The sequence below is a fragment of the Chlorocebus sabaeus genome, chromosome 4 (genome assembly GCF_047675955.1).
Source record: "Chlorocebus sabaeus isolate Y175 chromosome 4, mChlSab1.0.hap1, whole genome shotgun sequence".
Lineage (NCBI taxonomy): Eukaryota > Metazoa > Chordata > Mammalia > Primates > Cercopithecidae > Chlorocebus > Chlorocebus sabaeus.
The window spans coordinates 18,734,360-18,761,032 of NC_132907.1; the positions used below are offsets into that span (position 1 = coordinate 18,734,360).

Below are 26,673 nucleotides of genomic sequence, written 5' to 3' on the forward strand. Positions count from 1 at the left end.
GTCCATCTTCCTCATGAACATAGAGGATTGGATGGAGAGTAAATCAATCAGATTTCCCAAAATACAGTGCTGTTAGGCTATACCCATTGTAAGTGAAACATTGATGTTGGGGCTGAGGCCACCAAAGGTTGAAGAATGAAAAACAAGTAAAAGTCAAATGTGTGAAGTTAGAGAACAGGTATCAGAAACTAATCACTCTTTTAATTAGATGCCTGCAACCAGTGAATGTTCTTTGGGGGACTCCGGAATTCCATCTCTACCTTGGGTAGAAGCTGTCTAAGAGCTTAGCAGAGGGCATGATTAGAACCTAGGAGAGTTTAGAACTACAAATGACCTTGTGTTATCTCCTCAACTTTGCTCAGCTGCTCCCTAAACATGACTTTCACCTTTTACTTGAAAACTTGTCTTCCTTTCTCACCTTTTGTCTAGAGAGTCACCTTCAAAGGGCAGAATCGCTGGTACTGCAGCTTTTTCAAATACCAGGAACTTCAACCAAATAAAATAAAAAAGGACATATTTTCCTGTGCTTTCCACCTATGAACCTTACTTTTCCTGCAGGGCCCAAACGTGACTCCCCTCAATTCCTATGCTCTTTGTTCTGAGTAAAAGAGTACAAGGGGACCAGGAACAGGGTTTTTATCTGAAGCAGAAGGGGGAGAGGGTGGGAGAAGTATGTTATCTGAGTGGATAAGGAGGAATACTGAGAAGGACTGAGCTTCAAGGAGTCTTAGAGCTTCTTTACTGAGCTTCAAGGAGTCTTAAAGCTTCTTTGCTGGTTTCTTCCTTTCTCCATGTTGGGAAGAGGGCTTGTGGGAAAAGGGCTTGTGGGGCGCCTGTACAAACTGGCCATAAAAATATGGGACAATAAGTTCTGGAAAACCACAGGAGGCCTCTGAGGAGGAAAGTCTCCTAATTGCCATCATGTTCCCATGCTCAGAGTGAGACCTGCTTTCTTATCTGTAAACACTGTGTTCAAGGAGAAAGACACTCCTTTGAAACACTGGAATGTGAACAGATGTGCAGGCTCCTAGTTAAGCCCGCTCCCACTAGCTACTCTCCCGTAAGTTAAAGATACGCTCTTTGAGCACAAAGGAGGTCCATTTAAACCACTATTGCTATAGATTACACCTATGACGCATTGCCTCCCTTTCACTGTTTCTCCCTGAACATCTGCTTCTCAGGTCTAAGTGACTGTACTCAATAAACAGTGTGGAGACCAGAGCTCTGAGTCTTTTGCAGCCTCCAAAAGTACAACTGGCCCCCTGGCTCCCGACCTTTACTCTTTACTTGTCTCTTCTCAATCCTTTGTCTCCACCGGACTTTAGGTGCCCTATGGGTGGTGTTGAGACTGGTTCCCAACACTCCACAATTTCTACATTTTTTTTTTTTTGAGACATCGTCTCGCTCTGTCGCCAGGCTGGAATGCAGTGGCGCGATCTTGGCTCACTATAACCTTTGCCTCCTGGGTTCAGGCGATTCTTGTGCCTCAACCTCCTGAGTAGCTGGGATTACAGGCACGCACCACCACACCCAGCTAATTTTTGTATTTTTAGTAGAGATGGGGTTTCACCATGTTGGCCAGGATGGTCTCCAGCTCCTGACCTTGTGATCTGCCCACCTTGGCCTCCCAAAGTGCTGGGATGACAGGCGTGAGCCACCACGCTTGGCCACAATTTCTACTTTTAGGATTGTACTATGTCTTGTCCTTCAGTCTACTTCCCTGTCTGTCCTCCTGTAGTGATCTCATCCCTTTCCAAATGCATATTGCTAACCAGTGCTATCTCTTGTATTCTGTAGCCTTTATTCCCATATATTCAACTGGCTTCTCAGCATATCTGAAACCAAACTCTGGATTGCTCATCTCCCCAATACATGCTTCTTCCCTAGTCTTTCTCATCATGGTTAATGGCAATTCCATTTCTCCTGTTCGTCATTTGTAGTCCTTCTTTTTTTTTTTTTTTTTGAGATGGAGTCTCATTCTGTTGTGCAGGCTGGAGTGCAGTGGTGTGATCTCGGCTCACTGCAACCTCGGCTCCCAGGTTCAAGTGATTCTCCTGCCTCAGCCTCCCAAGTAACTGGGATTACAGGTGTCTGCCACCATGCCCGGCTAATTTTGTGTTTGCGTGTGTATGTGTGAGTTTTTAGTAGAAACGGGGTTTCACCATGTTGACCAGGCTGGTCACAAACTCCTGGCCTCACGTAATCTGCCTGCCTCGGCCTCCCAAAGTGCTGGAATTACAGGCAGTTGTTCTTCTTAATTCATGTCCCTTCTTTCTTATATCATATATAATCTATTTTCAGAATAAATCCCAAATCTAGCCCATTCTCACTATGGTCACTATCTTTGCTCTGTATAATTGCAGTAGCCTTCTGTTTTCCATGCTATCATATCTTCTGGTCTATTTTTCACATCGCAGCCAGAAAGATCCTTTTAAAATATGAGTCATTGCTAAATATTTAATGATGTCTTTCCTCTGCTCACAACTCTCCATTGGTCTCCTGCTTCACTCATAGTAAAAGGCAATTCGTTTTACAGTAGTTTATGCATTTCTGACCTTATCTCTCACCATTCTTCCCCACACTTACTCCAGTCTGACTATCCTGGCCTCCTATTCCTGGCACATGCCATGCCTAAACCATTGTTTCCCTAGCTAGTCACATGGATCCCCTCCTCTCTTCCTTTGCATCCCTGCCTAAAGGAAGGCCTTTTCTGACCACCTTATATAAAAGAGCAACTCTCACCTCCACCTCAGCACTTCTCATCCCCCGATACTGCTTTATTTTTCTCCACAGTAGTCTGTTGCCACCTCACTATTATTGTTTATTGACCTTCGCCCCATTAGAATGTAACCACCACATGGGCAAGGACTTTGTATTGGTTATGGTTGGATCCCTAAGACCTAGGATAGTCCCTGCTAGAAAGTATCTTCTCAGCAAATATTTGTTGAGTGAATTTGATTGTGGTGTTTTTTTCCTTCCTCATATTTGAATAACATTCTGCAACATAAAGTTAGATAGTCATGGAGTAGGATACCATAGGACAGGATGTCTGACTTTAGGTAATCATTGAATGAATGAATGAATGAATGAATGAATGAATGGCAGGGGTCCTACAGAACATTAATCCCTTCTTATTTCAAAGATGAGAAAATGGAGAGAGGTGTACAAATCATAGAAAGATGTCTTAGCTTCAGTATTTTGTAAACCCTCCAAAATGCTCAGCAGGTTTCACAAAATACTCAAATCAAAAGAATGTCACAGGTAAGGAAATAGAATATAAAAAGACTAGCTTGTATTCAAGAATATTTTAAGGCTATCATATAGAAAGGCCATATAAGAAATTGCTAATGGGGATTATAATGCTAAAAATATCACATAATATTTATATAACATGTGTTGTAAATTAATAAAGCCAATACCTTTTTAAAGGTAGTTTGTTAGATATGGTGTGTAATTCATAAGGAATCCCTTTCCCCCAAGTTGCTGTATAGTTTGAACTTTATTTTGTGGTTACCAAAGTCTGGACTTTTAAAAGACATAAAGTTATAATCTGAGAATGAGAAAGACAAAATGGGAATACAGATAGATATAAAACTAAAATAAATAGAAATGTAAGATAGTGCACAGGAAATTCCAAATAATAAGTGTAGATTAAAATATTCTAGAGGAGGCTGCACATGGTGGCTCATGTCTGTAATTCCAGCACTTTGGAGGCTGAGGGGAGTGGATCACTTGAGGTCAGGAGTTCAAGACCAGCCTGGTCAACATGGTGAAACCTCATCTCTACTAAAAATACAAAAATTAGCCAGTGGTGGCATCAGGTGCCTGTAATCCCAGCTACTCGGAAAACTGAGGCAGGAGAATCGCTTGAATTCAGGAGGCGGAGGTTGCAGTGAGCCAAGATTGTGCCACTGCATTCCAGCCTGGGCGACAGGGTGAGATTCTGTCTTTAAAAAAAAAAAAAAAAAATTCTGAAAGAAATTAGGAATGGATGACACAGTGGGCCAGGTGTCAGGACATGGCTCTAGCAAGGGAGAAGGAGTAGAATTTGATGATGCTTTAGATAGAAGTGTAGAACTTAGAAAGCTGGGGCCATGATCTGAGCAGAGGCATAGTGGGGCAGCCAGAGAATGTTCTAGTAGTGAGTAAGGTCAGTTTAATAGGGCCTTAGGTCAGAGAGCTTAAGAAGGGATATTAGTGTACATTGTGAAAATATATGAATATTACATAAAATCGTTTGAACTCTAGACAGAAGCTTTTGAAATCTTTTAGGGGGCTAACATGTACAAAGTAGTGTTTTAAGCATATTAAACTGTCAGTGGTGTACATTATGGATAGAAAGAGGAGACTGAAAAGTTCTCTGTGAGGTGATACTGACCTATGTTAGGATAATAGCAGTGGAAGGGATTAACATGAGTGTTGTGAGAAGTATTAGCAGGACCTAGTTACTGTGTAGAAGTGAGAAGAGACCAGGGTAATTCTGTGGTTTTTAGTGTCTAGGAGAACTGTGGAAATAGGAAATTCTCTCATGAATGTCATTTTATCATGAAGGATGAGTTTGGCTTTAGACATAGCAAGTTTGGTATGAGAGCCAGCTAATGATGTCTAGTTAGAGATTTAGAACTCAGGCTGGATTAGGGCTACAGTTTTAGGGAATTTACGCTCACATATAGAGGTGAGAGTTAGTCCTAATGGTGAATGAAATCTTAGGAGTTTCAGAGACTGTAGAACAGTGTAGGCTGAAAAGATGGTGGTGCACAGAACTTTAGTGGGCAGAGGAAGAATGTTTTGTGAAGGAAACTTTGAAAAGCAATGGTTGCAGAAGTAGGGTAACCTATGAAAAGAAAGCCAAGGGTCACATAGGTAGTTGATTCAAAGTAACATTCATCCCTCCCTCAACTCCCCCATTGCAAATGCAGTACATCTTTAATGTCAGATCCTGGAAAATAGACAATAGCACAAATATTTTTAAAAAGCTTTTACCCAGCCTGGGCAACATAGTGGTACCCTGAGCGGTGGCTCACGCCTGTAATCCCAGCACTTTGGGAGGCCGAGGCGGGCGGATCACAAGGTCAGGAGATCGAGACCATGGTGAAACCCCGTCTCTACTAAAAAAATAGAAAAAAAATTAGCCGGGCGCAGTGGCGGGCGCCTGTAGTCCCAGCTACTCGGGAGGCTGAGGTAGGAGAATGGCGTGAACCCAGGAGGCGGAGCTTGCAGTGAGCCGAGATTGCGCCACTGCACTCCAGCCTGGGCGACAGAGCGAGACTCCGTCTCAAAAAAAAAAAAAAAAAAAAAATTGAAAATTAGCCAGGCATGATGCCACATGCCTGTAGCCTCAGCTACTCAGACGGCTGAGGAGGGGGATCACTTGAACCTGGAAGGTCGAGGCTGCAGTGAGCTGTGATTGAGCCACTGCACTCCAGCCTGGGTGACAGAGTAGGATCTGTCTAAAAAAAATAAAAAAAATAAAAATTACTTACAACCCAGTTAGCCAGAGAAAACTATTAAAATATTTAAATACATATCTTACATTGCTAAATATTTCTTCTTTATTGTGTCTATGTATTTGTGTATTTATATTGCTATACAAGAGAGTGTTTATTATTTGCTGTAAATAGGTGAGGTAAGATGATTCAAAAAGAGTTCAGCTGTTATATAGCTTATTTGCTGACATTATCTAAATATTTAATATATATAGAATTTCCTATATTGTCTGTTTTGTATACTCTTCAGATGATTGCAAAAGGGAAAAATGCCTCTGAACTGTTTCCTGCTGTTGTGAAGAATGTGGCCAGTAAAAATATTGAGGTACTGCTTTGATCTATAATTTTTTGATTCCTTTTGTTTTCATGGGACCATACACTTTTCATGTAGTGTAATGCAACATAAGGTACTTAAGTATCACTAGATTTTTGTTATGATTAAAATGTCCTTAATTTTAAATGTAGGTAAGATCGAATAAAAAGTAGACACAATCCTAGCTTTGGATTTTTGGTAGAGAATGTGAAAAGCAAAACAGATTGATTCACCTGACTGAATAATGGTAAGTTGTTGAGTTTTCACCTGTTCCTAGAGGCCCGTTTAGTTTAAATTTTGTTCCAGGGACTTAATTTTAAGATAGCATATGTCCAGTGAAAAAGACCTGGTCGGGTATATCCAGACCTTGATGATTTGGGGCTTTTCTAGGACTGAACCCAAGAATATTTCCCAAGTTTCTTAGACTACTCATGACATGTACTAAGCACTCAGTACATATATGTGGATTTATTGAATGAACATGTCCCAGTAAAATGCTATTTTCTGTAAGCTAGACTGATATAGTCTAGTATTAAGATTACATTCTCCTCTCCACCCTGGTTAATTGATAAATTAATTGAAAAAGCCTGGTTAATTGATAAATTTTTCTCAGTTTAAAGCTTTAAAGCTTTTCCCTCACCATGAAATTAAAAATGTGTTACTGCTGCTATTTGTTTGCCATTTTATTGGCAGATGACGAAGCTCATTAACAAATAACAGAAACATTCTAATCCAGGGAACATGGTTATGGTGACAGAGAGAGAAAGCGCACAAGCATTCTTGCCCGGGCAAGTGAGAGTGGAAGGAGGATGGGTGTGTGATTTCAGAGGGTTCGCTAATTTTGTAGTTACGATTTTATTTTCTGTGCACAGTATGGTCATTTTTTGCTAGTGAAGTTGTTTCTGTTTTGTGTGATGATTTTAAATATTCAAAGTATTCTTGCCAGCAAAACCAACCAGAGAAAAAGAGAGAAAACATTTTGGAGCTAATGCTTTTTACATATTACTTAACTAAATGTGATTGATAGTGTTGGTGAGAGAGGGATTTTAAATCTCCCAATCATGATTTTGATTTTTGTTTTTGCTTTTTTATTGAGACAGGGTCTCACTTTGTCACCCAGGCTGGAGTGCAGTGGTGTGATCTTGGCTCACTACAGCCTCGACCTCCTGGACTCAAGCGACCCTCCCACCTCAGCCCCTCAAGTAGCTGGGACTACAGGCGTGTACAACCATGCTTGGCTAGTTTTTTATTTTTATTTTTTGTAGAGACAGAGTTTTGCCATGTGGCCTAGGCTGGTCTCTAACTCCTGAGCTCAAGCAATTCACCTGCATCAGCCTCCCAAAGTGCTAGGATTACAGGCGTGACCAACCGTGCCCGGCTTTTTTTTTTTTTTTTTTAAGCAGAGTTCCTCTCTTATCTCCCAGGCTGGAATGCAGTGGCATGGTCATGGCTTACTGTAGCCTTAACCTCTTGGGTTTTAGGTGATCCTCCTTCCTCAGCCTCCCGAGTAGCTGGGACTACTGGTGCATGCCACCACATCCAGCTAATTTTCGCATTTTTAGCAGAGACAGGGCTTCACCATGTTGCCTAGGCTGGTTTCGAACTCCCAGGCTCAAGCAGTCTGCCAACCTTGGCCTCCCAAAGTGCTGGGAGTACAGGCATGAGCCATCGCTCCTGGGCTGATTCTGGAATTTTTATTTTTCCCCTTAATTTAGTATTTTTTGCCTATTTTTAAAAGTACTCTTATTAGGCATAACTCTTTTTGGGTTTTCCTGATGAACTGACCTTTTTATTATAAAATAAATCCTTTATTTTTGTTAATATGTTTTGTCTTAAAGCATATTTGATTTGTTATTAGTATTGCCACTCCAACCTTCTCATTTCTTTTTATTATCATTTTTATTCATTTGCTTTCAGCTTGTCTGCCTATATCTAGTGTGCATCTGTTGTTGACAGCATATAGTTGCAGCTTTCCCTACATCCTATGTGTCAATCTCTTCCTTTTAATTGGAGTGTCTATTTTGCTAACGCTTAATTTAATTATTGATCTACTTAGATTTGAGTCTACTATTTTTCTTTTCTCTTTGTCTCTTTTATTTTTTTCTTCTTCCTATTCCTTTTTTGGGTTAACTAGAAACATTTTAAAATTTCATTCTAGTTTTTTTCCAACTTGCATTTCTTGGCATATATGACAGTGGTCCCATATGATTATAACACTATATTTTTACTGTGCTTTTTCTATGTTTAGATACACAACTACCTACTACTGTGTTATAGTTATCTACAGTATTGAGTACAGTAATATGCTGTACAGATTTGTAACCTAGGAGCAATAGGCCATATCAGTAGTCCCCAACCTTTTTGGCACCAGGGACCAGTATTGTGGAAGACAATTTTTCCCTGGACCCTGGGTGGGTAGGATGGCTTCAGGATGATTCAAAAGCATTACATTTATTGTGCACTTTATTTCTATTATTACATTGTAATATATAATGAAATAATTATATAACTCTCCATAATGTAGAATCAGTGGGAGCCCTGAGCTTGTTTTCTTACAACTAGATTGTCCCATCTGGGGTGTGATGGGAGACAGTGACAGATCATCAGGCATTAGATTCTCATAAGGAGCATGCAGCCTAGATCCTTCTTGTGTGCAGTTTACAATAGGGTTCGCAATCCTATGAGAATCTAATGCTGCTGTTGATCTGACAGCAGGCAGAGCTCGGGGTAATACAAGCATTGAGGAGCAACTGTAAATACAGATGAAGCTTTGCTTGCTTGCTGACTGCTCACCACCTCCTGTGTGGCCTGTTTCCAACCCCTTGGCTATATCATATATCCTAGGTGTGTAGACCCCTGGTCTTTATTATATATCCTAGGTGTGTAGTAGGCTATACCATGTAGGTTTGTGTAAGTGCACTCTATGGTGTTTGCACAACAATGAAATTGTCCAACAACGCATTTTTCAGAACATTGTTAAGCAATGCATCACTGGATTGTAGAATTTTAAGGATAGGTATTTTAAACCTACTTTTTTTTTTGGAAACAGGGTCTCACTCTGTTGCCCAGGTTGGAGTGCAGTGGCACGATCTTGGCTCACTACAACCTCTGCCTCCCTGGTTCAAGTGATTCTCCTGCCTCAGCCTCCCGAGCAGCTGGGATTACAGGCTTGTGTCACCATGCCCATGTAATTTATTTTTTGTATTTTTAGTAGAGCCAGGGTTTTGTCGTGTTGCCCAGGCTGGTCTGGAACTCCTGAGCTCAAGTGATTTGCCCACCTTGGCCTCCCAAAGTGCTGGGATTACAGGTGTGAGCCACCACATTCAGCCTAAACCTACTTTTAAAAACGATTTCATATTTTAAAGTATGCTTCTTGCTTTTTTTTTTTTTTTGGGACTGTAGTGTCATGAACACAACACACTATAGCCTTCACTTCCTGGGCTCAAGTGATCCTCCTGACTTAGCCTTCTGAGTAGCTGGGACCACAGGTGTGTGCCACTACTCCTGGCTCATTTAAAAAATATTTTGTAGAGATGACGTCTCCATGTTGCCCAGGCTAGTGTTGAACACTTGGGCTCAGGTGATCCTCCTGCGTTGGCCTCCCAAAGTGCTGGGATTATAGGCTTGAGCCACTGTGCCCAGCCCTTAATTTTTTTCATTAGATAGGAAGTGCATTCTATATTTCAGATATATGAATTTTTCTATCAAAATGAAATAGTTGTTATAAACTCAATTACACTAAATTGGATAAACCAAAATCAAAACACTTGTATTGTTGTGGCCAGTTTATGAATTAAATTAATACTGGATTTAAATGACTTCATAAACCATACTTTCTTTCTAGAACACCAATTAATGGAAGAAATCTATGTAGATTGTAGATTTCTTGAGTAAAATCAATTTTACTTATGATTAATTTAGTAGATATTTATTAAACATTATGTGCTTATTGCCATATATAATTCTGAATTGATAATTTTAAACTACTCTCCCTTTGATAACCTTATGGCCATGCTATCTGAACTTCTACTTTGATATGTTTATTAGTTTTATGGCCTATGGTATAAGAAAGTCCAAATATCTGGAAAAAATCAACATTTAACTTAGAAAAATTATGAGGCATAGGTGAAGCTTGTCTTAGTGTTATCAGGAATAGAGTCTCTCAGGATAATTGGAATAGGAATAATTGCTAATATTAAAAAAACCTGTCTGACCTAGGTTATTAGTGCCTTACATAGATCCACTCATTTTATCCTCACAAATAACCCTGTGGGGCTGGTTCTGTCATTACTTGTGTTTTATGTTTGAGGACAAGATGGTAGAGAGGTTAAATTAGCTGATCAAGGTCACACAGCCAGCGTGTGGCAGTCAGAATCCAAAGCTAGGCTGCTTGGCTTCATAACCCATCTTAGCCCATTCAGCGCCATCTTTCCTGTTTGATGATTCCTTCCTCTCTTTTCTTTCTTAATATTATTGACTCCTTATCAATGTCTGGTATTAGCCATCCTTTGGGAGGTACCTGGTATTGGCATTTTTTTTTTTTTTTTAATGTTTTAGTTATGGGTAGAAATGACCAAGTCCTTAGAAATTGGTGGCAAATTGGCTAGTTCCCTCAGGACTTCTAGTTCTTGTTGTAAACAGAAAATTCCATACTAATTATTGTTCCTTCAGAACTATTTTACTATTCAAATAGTTATCAGTAGGAGAACTTTTCCATTTGTTCATATTTCCCCTTTACAATTAGATTCTGGTATGCTGACTAATGTTCTGTTACAAAAATGTCAATATAAACATAATTATTGGTCTATTTGTTTTGGATTTCTTTCCTTCTTTAAGTACCTTGTTTATTTTATTTTTTTGAAACATGCTTAAGCCTTTAATGTTTTGGGAAAATTGACATAAATTTCTTAAAACTTATGTTCAGAAATTGAATGTTTCATTCCTCTCAAGTGCAAAATTTCATTTTTACAAGTACACACAGGTGAGCTACTTTAGACACACAGGTGAGCTGTACGTCATCTACCATTAAATGTCAAATGATACCAAAAGTGACCTAGTAAGCAATCAGTGGTTATAGTGCAAAAATAATCAAAGGTTTAGTCAATAACTCATGAAGTTTGATGTACTAGTATTGATAAGTTAATTAAACAGATCTGTCTGTGTTCTTCCAGCCTACTGGGGCTCTGCTATGATTAGCTTTACAGCAAGGAGTGTTATAACATTGAATGAAAGTAACCGATCAGAGAATGATGTAGTCACGGAGCTTTAACTACTCCCATTTCTGGTCACAGAATGGTTTCAGGGAAGGTAGGCTTTCTTTGCACACCTGCAGCCTGTCAGTGCATAGGCCTCTTGTGGTCAATATTGATTGATTCTTATAACAGAAGTAGAACAAATTTAGTGTTTTGCAACCTTCTGTGATTTAATATTGTTATGCTTTTTGCCATAACAGTCACAGAAATCCTTCTCCAATAGTGAGTAATTATAGCAATGCCTGCTAGCTCTGCTGTGGTTCTGAATGTTTCAGTATTGCCAATATAAACTCTGTGATATATTCTAGAGTTCATAATCCAGTTTTAAAAGCTGGCTGTACTTGGTGAATAAAGGTATTGCTGAGAAATAAATTGTAAGGGGATGAGGGAGAACTGGGCCCATTCTTCCTCAAAACTTTCCAGAGAACTGTAGAGTGAGATTCTGAATATAATTAGTAAAGAGAAATAGTATTTTAAAAGAAAATTTTAAAAAACCAAACCAGCTGTGTTGGTGTGCACCTAGAGTCCCAATTACCAGGGAGGCTGAGGCAGGAGGATCTCTTGAGCCCAGGAGTTTGAGGCCAGCCTGGGCAACAGAGTGAGACCCTATCTCTCTTTAAACACACACCCACACCGCCACCCCCACCCACTGACACACACACACACCCCTCCCCACACACCCACATACACCAAAAAAACAACCAAACTAACAAGTTAAAGGCTTTGGAGGGAGTCTTTCCAATGCTTGTTGTTTTCCTCATAGTATGTTGGTGTCTTTCTATACTTTGCTGTTCAATGAATTATACCCACTGGTGTGGGAAGTTAGATCCTAGATAGAGTACTCTAATGTCTTAATTTTTTTCAGTCTACAGTTGGTCTGGAATGTGATCCAGATGATAAGTACTGATCTTTTACTGTATGCCAAGCAATGTGATAGGTCCTTGCAATATGCAGGTGAATAAGGAATGGTTGTTGTACTAAATAGTCTCATGTTCACTCCCAGGCAGATGGGAGAAATTACTTAGTTAAATACATATTATGTGTTGATTTGATATATTGAAAGTGTTGTTAATCAATCAATCAACTGCTGATACATTGGTGTATATTTGATATATTGACTGCTGTTAATCAGTCAACCACGTGTTAATTGCTTTCTACCATTGCTGTATTCTTAGGAACTTTAAATCTAGTTGAGGAAAAAGTTATCTATCCTATCCTCAAATAGAGAAGTGCTTCTAAAACTGTGATCTAAGAATTTTAAAAACTTGTATTTACACTTAAATATAATCTGAAACATTATAGTTTGAATCATTTGGTTTCCATCTTATAAACTCGTATCATCTATTTTTGGAACCAATTTTTTGTATTCTTGTGTAACATCACTTGGTTCCAAGTCATCATTTAAAGGAACAGTGTTTCACAAATATGTGTATTTTGGGTTTGAAAAATTCTGAAGATTGACAAGCACTAATTTAAACCAAGAAAGTGTAAAGAGTCTACTTGTGAATATAGATGGAAAGTACATTGATAATAGAGATGGGGATCCATGGAATGAAGTCATTACCACCTTTTACTACGGTTGTAAATTTCTTGTTGGATTTTTTTATAATAATACTACAATGATGTTTTCAAATGAGAAGATGTGCAATTGGGGTTAAAAACAGTGATTTAAAACATTCTTCTTTTATAAATGTATATATTATAAATAAAATATGATTTTTTTCCTGCCTTAAAAGGTAAGAGCCTCTATTAAGGACATTTTATTCTTAAATGGTTTAATTTACACTAGGTTTTCAGATGCTCTTTGGGGAAGAGTTGTCTCCTCTTTTGTTGGGGTACCTTAATAGAAATACCTGAGGACTGCCGTCATAGGCCACAACATGTAGTAGTTAGGAACATGCCCGTTTGCATCCTGATTCTGCCACTTGCTAGCTCTGTGACTTTGGGCAAGTTATATAAACCTCTGAGCCTTACTTTCCTCATCTTTGAGAGGGGGATAATTGTACCTACGATAGGTATGAGAATTAAACGAGTAATGTAATGTAGATGTAGGGCCTCACATTTAAATTCTGGCTGGAAAGTTACAGCAGATTGAGGTGAAGAACAAAAGCTGTTGCAGGCAGTTTTCCTTTCATATTCTGTATTTCCTAATTAATTTTAATACTAGCCAGAATGACAAGGATACTTTTAGAAAAGAAAGGCTAGGCTGGGCACGGTGGCTCATGCCTGTAATCCCAGCACTTTGGGAGGCCGAGGTGGGTGGATCATCTGAGGTCAGGAGTTAAAGACCAACCTGACCAATATGATGAAACCCCATCTCTACTAAAAATACAAAAATTAGCCGGGCGTGGTGGCATGCGCCTGTAATCCCAGCTACTCGGGAGACTGAGACAGGACAATCGCTTGAACCCAGGAGGCGGAGGTTGCGGTGAGCTGAGATCACGCCATTGCACTCCAGCCTGGGCAATGAGAGCAAAACGCCATCTCAAAAAGAAAAGAAAAAGAAAAAGAAAAAGAAAAAAAAAAAAAACGAAGGCTGAGGAACTTCCCCAGGTGAAAGAAGACCGAGGAGACATGAAAACTTAAATATGATGCATGATCCCAGATCAGGAAAAATACTATAAATATAGGATGTTATTGAGAAGTTCTAAATATGGATTATTTATTAGATAATAGGATTGCATTGATGTTACATTTCCTGAATTTTGTAATTGTAATGTTAGCAATTGAAAAACATAGATGAAGGCTGCTGGGTGTGGTGGCTCACGCCAGTAATCCCAGCACTTTGGGAGGCCAAGGCGGGTGGATCACTTGAGATCAGGAGTTCATGAGCAGTCTGACCAGCATGGCAAAACCCCGTCTCTACTAAAAATACAAAAATTAGCTGGGCGTGGTGGCGTGCACCTGTGGTCCCAGCTACTCGGGAGGCTGAGGCAGGAAAATCGTTTGAACCCAGGAGGCAGAGGATGCAGTGAGCTGAGATCGTGCCACTGCACTCCAGCCTAGGAGACAGAACAAGACTCTGTCTGAAAAAAAAAAAAAAAAAGAGAGACAGAATAAAACATAAATGAAGGCTATATGAGGCTTCAGTGAACTAGTCTTGGAACTTTTCAGTAGGTTGTTTTGAAGGATGATATCTGAAACAAGACTATTGCTTACTATAGCAAGGGACAACTATGCTTTTAGGCACAGTTTCTCTGGGCATAGAGATGGCTGATATTACTGTGGATTATTGGGAAGGACAGTCTTCAGGGATTCATGGACTTTCAGGGCCCTAAGTGGTTTGATATCTTCTGTAGATGTGTGGTCATGTGGGTGAGACTGTTCTTGATTGATTGGCACTCAGAGGTGGGTGTATGGGAGTGCAGTTGTTCCTGACTGGCTAACTTTCACAAGCAAGAGGCTGTCACAGATTGGTTGACTTGAGAAAACTTGTTCATTCAGGTGCCTTTTTATTGCTCTGTTGAACAGGTTTAAAACAGTTGTGGCTACACGTTGCCAAGGCTACAGAAAAATGCGTCTCTCTGAGGAATGTGGGAACTTAAAAATATTACCAATTTGAAATTTTTTTATAATTAAAGAATTTAAAGTATTATAAGAATCACAGCACTATTATTTTGTTTTGAAGGCCATCTGGAAAGATGAGATTCACCCCTGTTGTGAAATACCTTTATTGTTTTATCTGAACCCAAAGTAATTAATATTCCTTTTAAGATAGTATGGAAAGATGTAAAGAGTGAAAGTCACTGGTTAATACCATCGCACAGAGATAGTGACTATTAACATTTTATTGTATAGATTTCTGAATTTTGTGCTTACTTGGCTTGAATCTTAGCTCTTCTATTTAATAGATACAGTACTTTGGTCAACTTGCTTACCCTGTCTGTGTTTCATTTTCTTATCTGTAAAGTAAGAATAAATACTTGTTTGTTGAGTTGTGAGGATAAAATGAGTTAATTTAAGTAAGACATTTAGAACAGTGTCTGACATGTAGTTAATGCTACATATAAGGATTTGCTATTATTACCATATTATGTCCATTCTAAGACATATGTTTGCTATTTTAAAGTTTCTGCAGTTGGGATTTAACTTAACAACTGGTGGTGATTACGATGGGTGGTGTTTTCTGTTCGTTTGTTGTTGTTCTTTCCTTTGTGGCCCATAACATAATGGTATGTTTTACAATTGGTGGTCTATCTTAGACTGCATAAAATACAGTATGTGGGCATCTATTTTTTTTAATATAAAAGTGAGATCATACAGTGCATACTGTTTTACACCTTAAAAAAATTTTAGGCCAGGTGCGGTGGCTCACACCTATAATCCCAGTACTTTGGGAGGCCGAGGCAGGTGGATCACCTGAGGTCAGGAGTTCAAGACCAGCCTGGCCAACTTGGTGAAACCCCATCTCTACTAAGAATACAAAAGTTAGCTGGGCTTGTTGGTACGTGCCTGTAATCCCAGCTACTCGGGAAGCTGAGGCAGGAGAATTGCGAATTGCTTGAACCTGGGAGGCGGAGGTTGCGGTGAGCCCTGAGATTGCGCCACTGTACTCCAGCCTTGGTGACAGAGCGAGACTCTGTCTTTAAAAAAAAAAAAAAGCCTTTTTCAAGGACGTATTTTCCTTTCTTTCCTTTTCTTTTTTTCAGATAGTGCCTTGCTTTGTCACCCAGGCTGGGGTGCAGTGGCGTGATCTTGGCTTGCTGCAACCTCCGCCTCCCGGGTTCCAATGATTCTCCTGCCTCGGCCTTCCGAGTAGCTGGGATTACAGGCATGGGCCAGTATGCCCAGCTAAGTTTTTTGTATTTTTAGTAGAGATGGGGTTTCACCATGTTGGCCATGCTGGCCTCCAACTCCTGACCTCAGGTGATCCACACATCTCGGCCTCCCAAAGTGCTGGGATTACAGGTGTGATCCACCGTGCCTGGCCACAAGGACATATTTTCAGTGTCCTACAGATTTATTTAATTTTGTATAGTGGATGAATAGTATAGTGTTACATGGATGAACTGTCATTTGTTTACTGTTCGTCTACTAGGACTCTTTATTGTTTAATTTTTGCTCTTGTGGAAGATTTTAGTAAGTGGAACCTGGGGACGCGGGATAACTTAGGATAACCTGAGTGGAGATTGAGAGAAAAGTGCAAGTTATATTTGGGGCTGTTTCTGTTTGACTATAAAAGGAGGTTCCGAACAGATTATAAACTGTATTGAGTACTAGGTTAAGAGCTTTAGATTTTGTTTTAAGGTTTTGTGGAGCCATTCAAGATTGAAGAGTCATTGGCAAAAAGATTTTCATTTCATTTATAACTCAGTCCATATAGTATAGATGAATGGATTGATATCAACTTAAAATGGTTGTGTTTAACATTTTTATCAACGATGAAGATGTACAAAGTTTGTTTTCTCATTAAGTTTTCATTTGTACTTATGAATTGAGAAATAGGTTGGATTATGAAATTATCATATCAAATTATCTTAACAGGGTGCCAAGATGCGTTGAATCTAAATCGTTGACAATTTCTTTAGGTAAATGGAAGATTTTGCCTTTCATTTAAAGGAATTTTTTAAAAATTCCATGAGGATAGTTTGATTTTGATTTGGTTAGCAGTACATTTGGAAAAGGTGTATGGTTTTAATGAAGAATTAGTTGTATCGGTGGAAGTACCTCATCTGGAGCAAGTTCTTGTCTAGTTTGCTCTGTTTAGACTTTATTTGCAGTTTATAGTGCCACGCTGAAAAAAATTGGAGTGCGTTTAGGAAGGAGCAAACAGGATGGCAGAGGAACTTAAAGCTGTTATGTTTCATGAGAAATTAGGGTACAAGGAAGGAAGGTCATGACAGTTGTCTCTAAAGTAGTCCAGATTGATCAGTACGACTCGAAATACGATCCAGTATAGTACTGTTTTTATATTTCCAGCACCAATTCCAGCGATTGCCAACTTTTTTCCTCATTTCCTGTGTTCTTTGAGTATATAAATTTAAAAAAAAATTTTTTTTTAATTTTTAAAATTTTTGAGACAGAGTCTCTGTCTAGTTGCCCAGGCTGGAGTGCAGTGGCACAATCCTGCCTCACTGCAACTTTGACCTCCCGGGCTCAGGTGACTCTTCCTTCTCAGCCTTCCAAGTATCTGGGACCCCCATGCCTGGCTAATTTTTTTTTTTTTTTTTTTTTTTTTTTTTTTTTTAACTAGAGATGGGATTTCACCATGTTGCCCAGGCTGGTCTTGAAGTCCTGGACTCAGGCAGTCTGCCTGCCTCAGCGTCCCAAAGTGCTGGGATTACAGGCGTGAGCCACTGTGCCTGGCTAAGTACGTACCTTTTAGGTATATACTATGCTGGTATCTTTGAAGGATGATCAGGGATGTGAAGATATTTGAGAAGGTAGATACAGGTTATAAATAGTGCTAGAAGGAAGCAATGGATACATTTCAACTCAGATTCTAGTTTTTGTTTTTTTCTGTTCATAATTTTGTGTAAACTTAGTGATTAAATTGCCTGTAAAAATTGTTTTCAAGACTGGGCACAATGGCTCATGCCTGTAACCCCTGTGCTTTGAGAGGCTGAGGTGGGAGGACCAGTTAAACCCAGGAGTTCAAGACCAGCCTGGGTAGGCAACACAGGGAGACCCTGTCTCTATAAAATACTAAAAAAAAATCCGGGTGTGGTGATGCCAGCCTGTAGTTCCAGTTACTGGAGAGGCTGAGGTGGGAGGATGGCATGAGGCCAGGAGGTTCAGGCTGCAGTGAGCCGTGATTGTGCTATTGCACTGCACCCTGTGCAACAAAGCAAGACAGTGTCTCAGAAAAAAATCAAAAACCAAAAAACTGTTTTCAGAACACACATCCAATCTTTCTGAATTTTTATTACGTTAAATTGGTATTAATAGTCCCACATTATTCTTACTGGACTGAAAATATCATGTAATGCATGTTAAAATGTGAGTATTACCATAAAAATCAGAGTTAGGGCTCTGGACTCTTTTGACAGATGAGGAAACAAGTTCCCGTAACATATAGTTAGTGGTCGGGGCCTAAATTCTTTCTTATTATTTTTTAAAGAGCTAGGGTCTCTCTATGTTGCCCAGGATGGCCTCTAAGTCCTGGGCTCAAGTGATCCTCCTGCCTCAGCCTCCTGCATAGCTGGGACTACAAGCGTGCACACCATGCCTAGCTTCTTTCTTTTATTTTCATCCCTCATTTTGAAAATATTTATACAATTTAGTTAATATTCTTATAGGAGATCTGCTGAGGGATTTTTTATTCCCTTCAAGAGGAAGGGGCACTTTTATAGGCTATTGCTACTGTGGACTGGACTATTAAAATGATTACTTTAAAGACTTTTTCTGTTGCTACTTATTATCCCACAAAATATTATTTTTATTTTACAATCTAAGATGTGACCAGATTCAGTTATTTACTTGAGAAAAACTGAGCATGGATTTTGGTATAGCAAATACTGAGTTTTAAATTTTCACTCTGGCTACAAATAAATGATTGTTTTTTAACAGATCAAGAAGTTGGTATATGTTTACCTGGTTCGATATGCTGAAGAACAGCAGGATCTTGCCCTCCTGTCCATAAGCACTTTTCAGCGAGCTCTGAAGGTAAATAATGGAGTGGGTAGGCAAATAGCTACAAGGTTTCTGCAGAGTTGAAAGTGTGTCATTTAAAGAAGTGGAGCAATAATCCACTAAATAGCACAGTATTGTCTTGAAACAGTTAAAGGCCTCCTATAGTGCCTACTCAATACACTTAGAAAATAATTTATACAACCAACTGAAACCTTGCTGTATATGTTGCAGCTCCTGTATGTTTATTTATATTCAATATAATTATTTTCATGCTTCAAAGAACTGTTTATCATTATACTAGTTGTTGAAAGTGTGCAAAGGGGGTTATCAGACATTTTTAAACGTGAAATTGATGACCTGCAGCATTTTATTATTATTTAAGTATAAAAACCCAGCATATTTAGTAATAAATTACCAACTAGAATTATAACTATTACTTTTATTTAAAACATTATTAAAGAAGTAAACATTTATTTATTTCTGTCTTTTTTTCCCCTTCCCATATACTAGTTGTTCATTTTAAATTAAGTAGCGTTCTTTTGCTATTGTTCTATAACACCCTTTAAGCACCTATTAACTACATCTTAAAGATGTTTTTGAAATATTGTAAAGTTGAAAATTTGGTGAATATTTTTGCACTGTTTTTAGGACCCAAACCAACTAATTCGTGCAAGTGCTTTGAGAGTTCTGTCAAGTATTAGAGTGCCAATTATTGTACCTATCATGATGCTTGCTATTAAGGAAGCTTCTGCTGACTTATCACCATATGTTAGGAAGAATGCAGCCCATGCAATACAAAAATTATACAGGTAGGTGCATTGTTAACAATATACAAAAGATCTCTAATGTTACATGGAATGTTGTAGACCACAGAGGCTTATTTTAGTAGCTCTTTTAGCTAGCCCATTCTTATACTGAGTAAATCCAGTGACCATATGATGGTATTTTCCCGGCTGCAAATGTTCCTTACACATCTTTAATTTTGTTTTGGCTGTAGAGATGCTATGCAGGTTTTTATTTGTGAGGCTGTTAGAGCCTGTGATAATTTATAGATTTTACAACTTAAGAATAATCAGAATTTGAATTCTCATCTGTATAGTCTATCTCATGTACACATATGCTTGTATTATTAGAAAATTGAGATTTTGTTTTTCCTGTTTACGGTAGAATCTTAAGCGTGTGATCCTCTCAACTCACTTATATTTGTTTTCCCTTCTGTCGTTGTTCCTGCTGCTCCCTTCCTTGTCTAATTCTTTTCCAGAGCTATTTTATTAAGTAATTTTAAAAAGTGTAGTGATTTGAAATATAGTGCTATACCATATCTGTGTGATATTTTAGAAATGTTATGCAATATTGTACAATGCCCTGATCTCTGTGGAAAATTTACTGTCCAAATAGAATTATCTACAACAATTTGGTATTATTTTCAGCTGTCATTTATTCCTCAAGCTTTTTGAGACTCTCTTCTGTTTCTGATGTTGTATTCACAGTATCATGCTAGGTGTATTTAGATGTATGAGAACAGTAGAGGATGTGGCACTTAATTATGAATAGCATATCATGTATTTGCGGAAGAAAATCAAAGACATACCATAATTAAAGGCAATCTATAACTGAATAAGATATTAGCACTTGATATATATGTATATACAAAGGTACACTAGCAATGTCTTTGATAGGACAGGGACCTATCATATTTTGTTACCAGAAAGTAAAGATGTAATGAGATGGGTTTGGTAGTGAAATACTGCTTTGAGAAGGAAGACTTAAGCTGAAATTTGAAAGAATTAAAAAGTTTGTCCAGATAATTATAATGCCTAATAATAAATATTTGTGTTTGTAAAAAGTGAAAACTTTTTTTCGTGTGTTAACTGTCAGACAAAGTTTTATCATGCTTCTTACTCACCTTTTCTCCTTATAAACTTACGGGATAAGATGCATGCTCACTGTAATGATTTAGAAGTCCTATCACTGGGCTCCAGTATATTTCAGCCTCAGTGCTTGCCTCTCCTTGCCTTGAGCTTATGGTCTGTTAGTATTCTATCTCAACTGTTTTAATCTTATTACTACCTCTTATTTTTCTTAGTTTTAGTTGGCAGATATGCATGTCTCTATCAGTGAACTAGTATGATATAAAATTCTTATTTGGAAATTCTCCGTATTTGTTTTTGGCAAGTATGTATCCGTAGTAAAATAATGACTGCTGTCTTGTTATTTTTTTCCTCCCATTTGAAAAAAGAGTTTGTGGTTTTATCTACTTAGTTACTTTCTTGAAAGTTTCCAACTCTTTTAGAAGTGAACTTATTCTTTCAGTACTTTCTTAACTAAACCATTGATATCTGGTTTAGTTCATATGAACAATATTAGAGGGAAAGATTAGGACACATTCATGAGAAAAACCATCCCATTTTACGTTGTTTGTTTTTTCTTTATTTCTAACTTATAATAATTCTTGCTCTCCTTTCCCTCTTTAAAAGTTTCTCAACATCCTTGAATTGGTGAGCTTGTTTAAAGCTAGAATTAAAGGGAAAAAATTAATATAAGTTCTTTTTATATTTTTTAGCCTTGATCCAGAGCAGAAGGAAATGTTAATTGAAGTAATTGAAAAACTTCTGAAAGATAAAAGCACAGTAAGTAATGTCTTTTTATGTCTTTGAAGTAAAAATGTGCTTTATTTACGTAGTATCATTTACCATTATATATTTTATATAGTTATATTTATTGATTTCAAAATGGTATAAATATTAATGGCACACAGGCCTATTTTTGAAGAACAAAAATTTTCATGTAATGAGAAAGATTGCATTTGGAGTTTTAGATCATTAAGTGTTTCTTCGTCAGAATCTGAAAAAAGGCAAGTTGGGAAAAAAAATATTTTTGTTTAACCTTTGGCTAAGTGGTTAACATGGTAAGATCAAGGAATAGAGGTGACTCATGGGGGATGTGAGTTACTAGTGTATTAGTATCTTAGATGGGGCTTTTGTACCCACTTTTTATGTTTTGAAACTACTGAGGAAAAGGATTCCAGGTCCTCTTAGGACGCTATCATCAGGGAGTATGTGCTGTCTATGCATAGCAGCTGTCTAATATAGTAGGCACTAGCCCCATGTAGCTGTAGCTATTGGTTTATGGCTTGGCATTTGATCTATCCTGGATGTTCAATAAACATTTGATTAGAATGTGTATTCTGCTGCTGTTGAGTGGAGTGTTCTGTAGACATCTGTTTTATCAGACATCTGTTTTTTAGTGTTGTTCACATCTTCTACTTTGGTGATCTTATGCCTACTTGTTCTATTCATTATTGAAAATAGGGTATTGAAGTCTCTTTAATTCTGTCAGTGTTTGCTTCATCTATTTAGGAGCTTGGATGTTTGGTGCATATATGTTTATAATTTTTTAAATCTTCCTTTTGTCATTGTAAAATGTTCCTCATCTCTAGTAACAGTTTTTGTTTTAATGTCTGTTTTGCCTGCTATTCTAGCTTTTTTATGGTTTCTGTTTCCATTATATATCTTTTTCCATCCTTTTACTTTCAGCCTGTTTATATTTTTGCATCTAATTATGTCTCCATAGACAGCGCGTAGTTGGCTCTTGTCTTTTTATCTGATCTGCCAATGTGTGCCTGTAACTGGAATGTTTAATTCATTCACACTTACTGTTGTTATTAATATAGTTGAATTTGAAGCTGTCATTTTACTTTTATGTTTCATGCCTTTTTGTTCCTCATTTCTCCTTTACAGCTTTTTCTTAGATTAAGTGAATATGTTCTAGTCAACATTTTAATTCTTTTCATGATTTTTTTCACTATATATTTTTGAAAATATTGTCTTACACTTGGAGATTATCCTTCTAGTTTCTTTCCTAGACCATTTAGTAAATATCTGTTAGTCTGTAGTATACCAGAAATCATTAATGCATTTCTTCTATGCATAGTTGGTATAACGTAGGTATAACCAAATATAGATTGATTATAAGTGAAAACAGAGAAAAGCAATTTGATTCCTTTTTGTCTTCTGTATGACAGGCATGCTATCTGCCAGATATGAAGTCAGTATTATTAATATTATGGTTAACTTGATTTTAATAATTTAAAAAAATACTTAGTTTTTTTTCTATTATAAGTGCAAGAGATTGACTAAATACCATGGAGAAGAGTAAGATTTACAAGAAGCAGATCTCTCATTTTAATGAGGTTTACCATCATTTCTGCTACATTATAGACTACGGGAAATTCATTGGGTGGCCTGGGAATGAACTCTGTCTGTATAATATGTGCATATCTTCCCAGACAGGATACAGCATATCATAGGTAAAAACAGCAGCATTTGAATCAGGTAGAACTGGCTTAATGTCTGAGCATCTGCCACATAGTATATGTACCAATTCTTTATGAGTTTTAGTCTCCAGATTTGTAGGGTTTGTAATATTTAATTTATAAATTTGCTGTTTGTGTTGAAAGAAAGAACTATTGTATATAAAACCCTCAGCACAGTTCCTAACACCAACCACACAGGATGTTGTTAAAAATTCCAAATAAGAAATAAGTACTCAAAAAGGAATGTAAAGAATACAATATCTGTGTAAAATTGAAATGTCTCTTTCCAAAATACACTAGAAAGAAAAAAATATTGAATACTTGTTCATCGCAAGTATTTAATATTTGTTGAATGACTGTTGAATTAATTTGTTACATTCTTGGTAACAGTAATTAAGTATTGTTTTTAATGTCTCCCCCACCCCCATGCAGTGGTTTCATGCTCAGTGTTCATAGGTAGATTCTTTGGGGGCTTTGGTGGCGTACCCTTTGTGAGGCACTCGTTTTTCCTAAAGTGTAATATACTATATGTTTATTTTTTTTTTAAATTAATACATATTTCTTTTTCTGTCTATAGTAAAAAAACAAAGTTTTTACTGACACCTGTAATTCTGGTGGTATAGCACAGAGTTCCTTCTAGCCTCTTTCCTTTTTATATTTGTAACTTCCTATTCAACTTTAAGAAATGTGGCTCTGGCCAGGCACCGTGGTTCTTGCCTGTAATCCTAGCACTTTGGGAGGCCAAGGTGGATGCATTCCTTGAGCCCAGGAGTTCGAGACCATCCTGGGCAACATGGTGAAACCCTGTTTCTACAAAAAAAAAAAAAAAAAAGAAGAAGAAAAACAAAAAAGAAAACAAGAACCGTGACTTCTATTTCCACAATCTATTTACATTTTTGCTGAGTCCCAGAACGCAGAGAAACTATTGCTTCAGAATTGCTAGTACTATATCTCTGTGGGGTATACAGTAGCATGGGGCCTAATAATTAGAGTTAACTATTTGTTTAGAGTTGTTTTTGTCTTTAGTCTTTTTTTTTTAGTGCTATGGTAAATCAGAATTGCTTCAATTATTTATATCTTTGAACTCGTTATGTTGGTATGTAAGAAAGCTATTGGTTTTTTTTGAATGATAAATTTTATATTCTTTTTTACTGAATTCTATTGTTTGAGTTAATTTCCTCATTCATCCTCCTTGGGTTTTTTTGTTTGTTTGTTTGTTTTTTGTTTTTTGTTTTTTTGCATGACAAAGGGTCTTTGCTTTTAAATGATTATTAGTACACCAAGTAGTAACATGTAACAAGTTCTTGAATTCTGTTCTCTTTGATTAAGTAACTAAAAGTGGTCCAAACAATTAATATTATGGTTAACTTCATTGTTCTAACCACTAGCAGGAATGGACTACCAGATGTCGCAGAAGAAGGCCAAGACTTCACGCCTCTTCTGCCTAAACTACTTCCGGATGGTTCTCTTCTACTGGGTCTCCTTTACTTTAGTGCTGCAGCTGCCTTGAGATCCCAGGGCAGCAGCCTCCTTGGCCTTGAACTCTTTCTCCCTTTGCAGGCAGTATTGTTCAGTTTCACCTTGAGCTGCTGCTTTGGTCTGCTTCTGCCTCCGTTTTTTTCACTGCAGGTCTCAGACACCCTTTTCAGCAACCTGCAGCAGCTGCTGGATCCCCTGAGACTGACTGGCCATGACAGCGCCAACTCTGAGGCAGAAGCAAGCGGCCTAAATCTCTCTCTCTCTTTTTTTTTTTTTTTTTTTTAAATTAGAGAATGAATCAGATCTGCAAATAGAGATGTTTTACTTCCTCTTTTTCAGTTCCTAGAACTCTTAATTTCTCTTGTCTAATTATATTGTTTAGTGCCATCACTGCAGTTGTGTTCAATACTAGTGGAGATGGTGGGCATTCTTGCCTTGTTTCGGTCTAAAGGAAATGCTTACATTGTGTTTGCATTAAGAAAGATGCCTGGCCCTGAAGATTTTATCTTTGAAATATAGTACTTTTGCAAGGTGCTTCAGGATTTCTTGATATGGGTCAATTGTTTTGCCTTGGTACTCATTGAGTCCTTTTAGAATGTAGATTCAGAATTTATATTATCTCTAGCAAAGTGCTTTTTTTTTAAAGATTATAATTTTAAATATTAACTCTGTTATTTTTTTTCTTCTTCAGGGATTCCTATTTTATGCACATTGGATCTTCTTTGCCTGTTTTACATTCCAGCCATTGTGTCTCTAAACATCTTTACTTCTTTCTTTATCTCATTTTTATTTTTTTGGTTCTTTTTCTACCTTTAATATCCCTTTTTAAATTTTCATTCAGTAATTTTATTCGAAGGACACCTTGCAATTTAGTCTTCATGCCTGATAATTTTTGCCGTCTTGATTTCTTTCCTGGTGTCACTCAATCCTGAGTTCTTTTGTTAATTTATGATAACTTTAAAACATTTATAATTTATATTTATATTTCCTATTTTCAAACGCTTCTTTTGAGGGCATTTAATTCATTTTGAAGTGTTGTGTTGTTTCCTTTTGTTTCATCATTTATATTTCTTTGTCAGTAATTTTAACCAGTTGAATTGTTTTGATTTTCATTTTCTGTTTTTAGTACTTACAGATTACTTGCATCTTTTTATTTCTTTAGACAGGATTGGTGATTTGATTTTGAGGTAGCTTGCAAGATTCCTAGTACAAGAGTACCTTCTCTGTTAGAATTGCAAAGTATGTTTTCTTTGTAGATGGCCTTTTGGTGGGAGGATATGCATGCATAGGACCAGTATATGTTCCCAGACTATTTTGAGATATATTTTATAGCAGCCTAAATTTTTCTCTCTTCTTTTCTTTTCTTTTTTAGGCAGGGTCTTACTCTGTCACTCAGGGCTGGAGTGCAGTGGTGTGATCATGGCTCACTGCAGCCTTGACCTCCCCAGCACAAGCAATCCTCCTGTCCCAGCCTCCTGAGTAAATGGGACTATAGATATGCACCACCATGCCCAGCTAATTAAAAAAATTTTTTTGTAAAGATAGGGTTCCATTGTGTTGCCCAGGCTGGTCATGAACTCCTGGGCTCAACTGATCTCACTTTGGTCATGCAAAGTGTTGGGATTACAGGCATGAACCTCTGCACCTAGCCCCTCTTATTTCTTTTTTCCTGTTATTTCACAGTTTCCAAAGGACTGCTCTCCCCTTACTTTTTTTTTTTTTTAAGCTAATTTTCTCCGTGAAACTTTCCCTTTCTACACAGCCTCATTGAGTCATCCTCTCTTTCAAGTCTTTTCGTTATAGTCTGCTCTGATCTACCAAGAATCTTTTCCAGTATTTTCACACTTAGGATGTTCTTTCTCTTTCCGTTGTTGATTTTCGTTTACTTTTAGGCCCACCATTAACTTCTGCTTGCTTTGTTCTAGGCATTTTTTTTCTATACTGTTGTAGGTCTTTGAGAAGTTTTGTGATACAAACATGAAAATAGTTATCTGGAATTTAGGGTTTATATTTCTACTTATATATAATTTGAGGTTTAAAGATTCTCTGTTTTGAAGTTAGGCTTAAAGCATAGGTTTTGGTCCTTGGTTTTTTTTTTTTTTTTTTTTTGGGTTGGGAGAGTCAGACATACTTAGGCACCATTAACTTGTCTACCCAGTATTTAAATTAGCTGTATTTTGAGAATGTTTTCTGATAATTTTTTCTTTTGTGCGATTATAATCCATTGTAGAAAGGTTAAAAATATTCTACACAGAT

General features: G+C 37.5%; 1 protein-coding gene across 5 annotated transcripts in view; it reads left to right on the plus strand.

Moving 5' to 3' along the window:
- The window catches only part of AP3B1 (adaptor related protein complex 3 subunit beta 1), a 306,137-nt gene that overhangs the window by 58,244 nt on the left and 221,220 nt on the right, over positions 1–26,673 (plus strand). For 4 of the 5 annotated variants that reach the window (XM_007976120.2, XM_007976134.3, XM_007976129.3 and 1 more), the window contains exons 3-6: positions 5,737–5,811; positions 18,561–18,656; positions 19,272–19,432; positions 21,187–21,253. In XM_007976120.2, coding sequence (XP_007974311.2) covers positions 5,737–5,811; positions 18,561–18,656; positions 19,272–19,432; positions 21,187–21,253 — 399 coding nt within the window. The remainder of the gene's footprint in view (positions 1–5,736; positions 5,812–18,560; positions 18,657–19,271; positions 19,433–21,186; positions 21,254–26,673) is intronic. The other variant, XM_007976123.3, reaches the window with a different exon arrangement.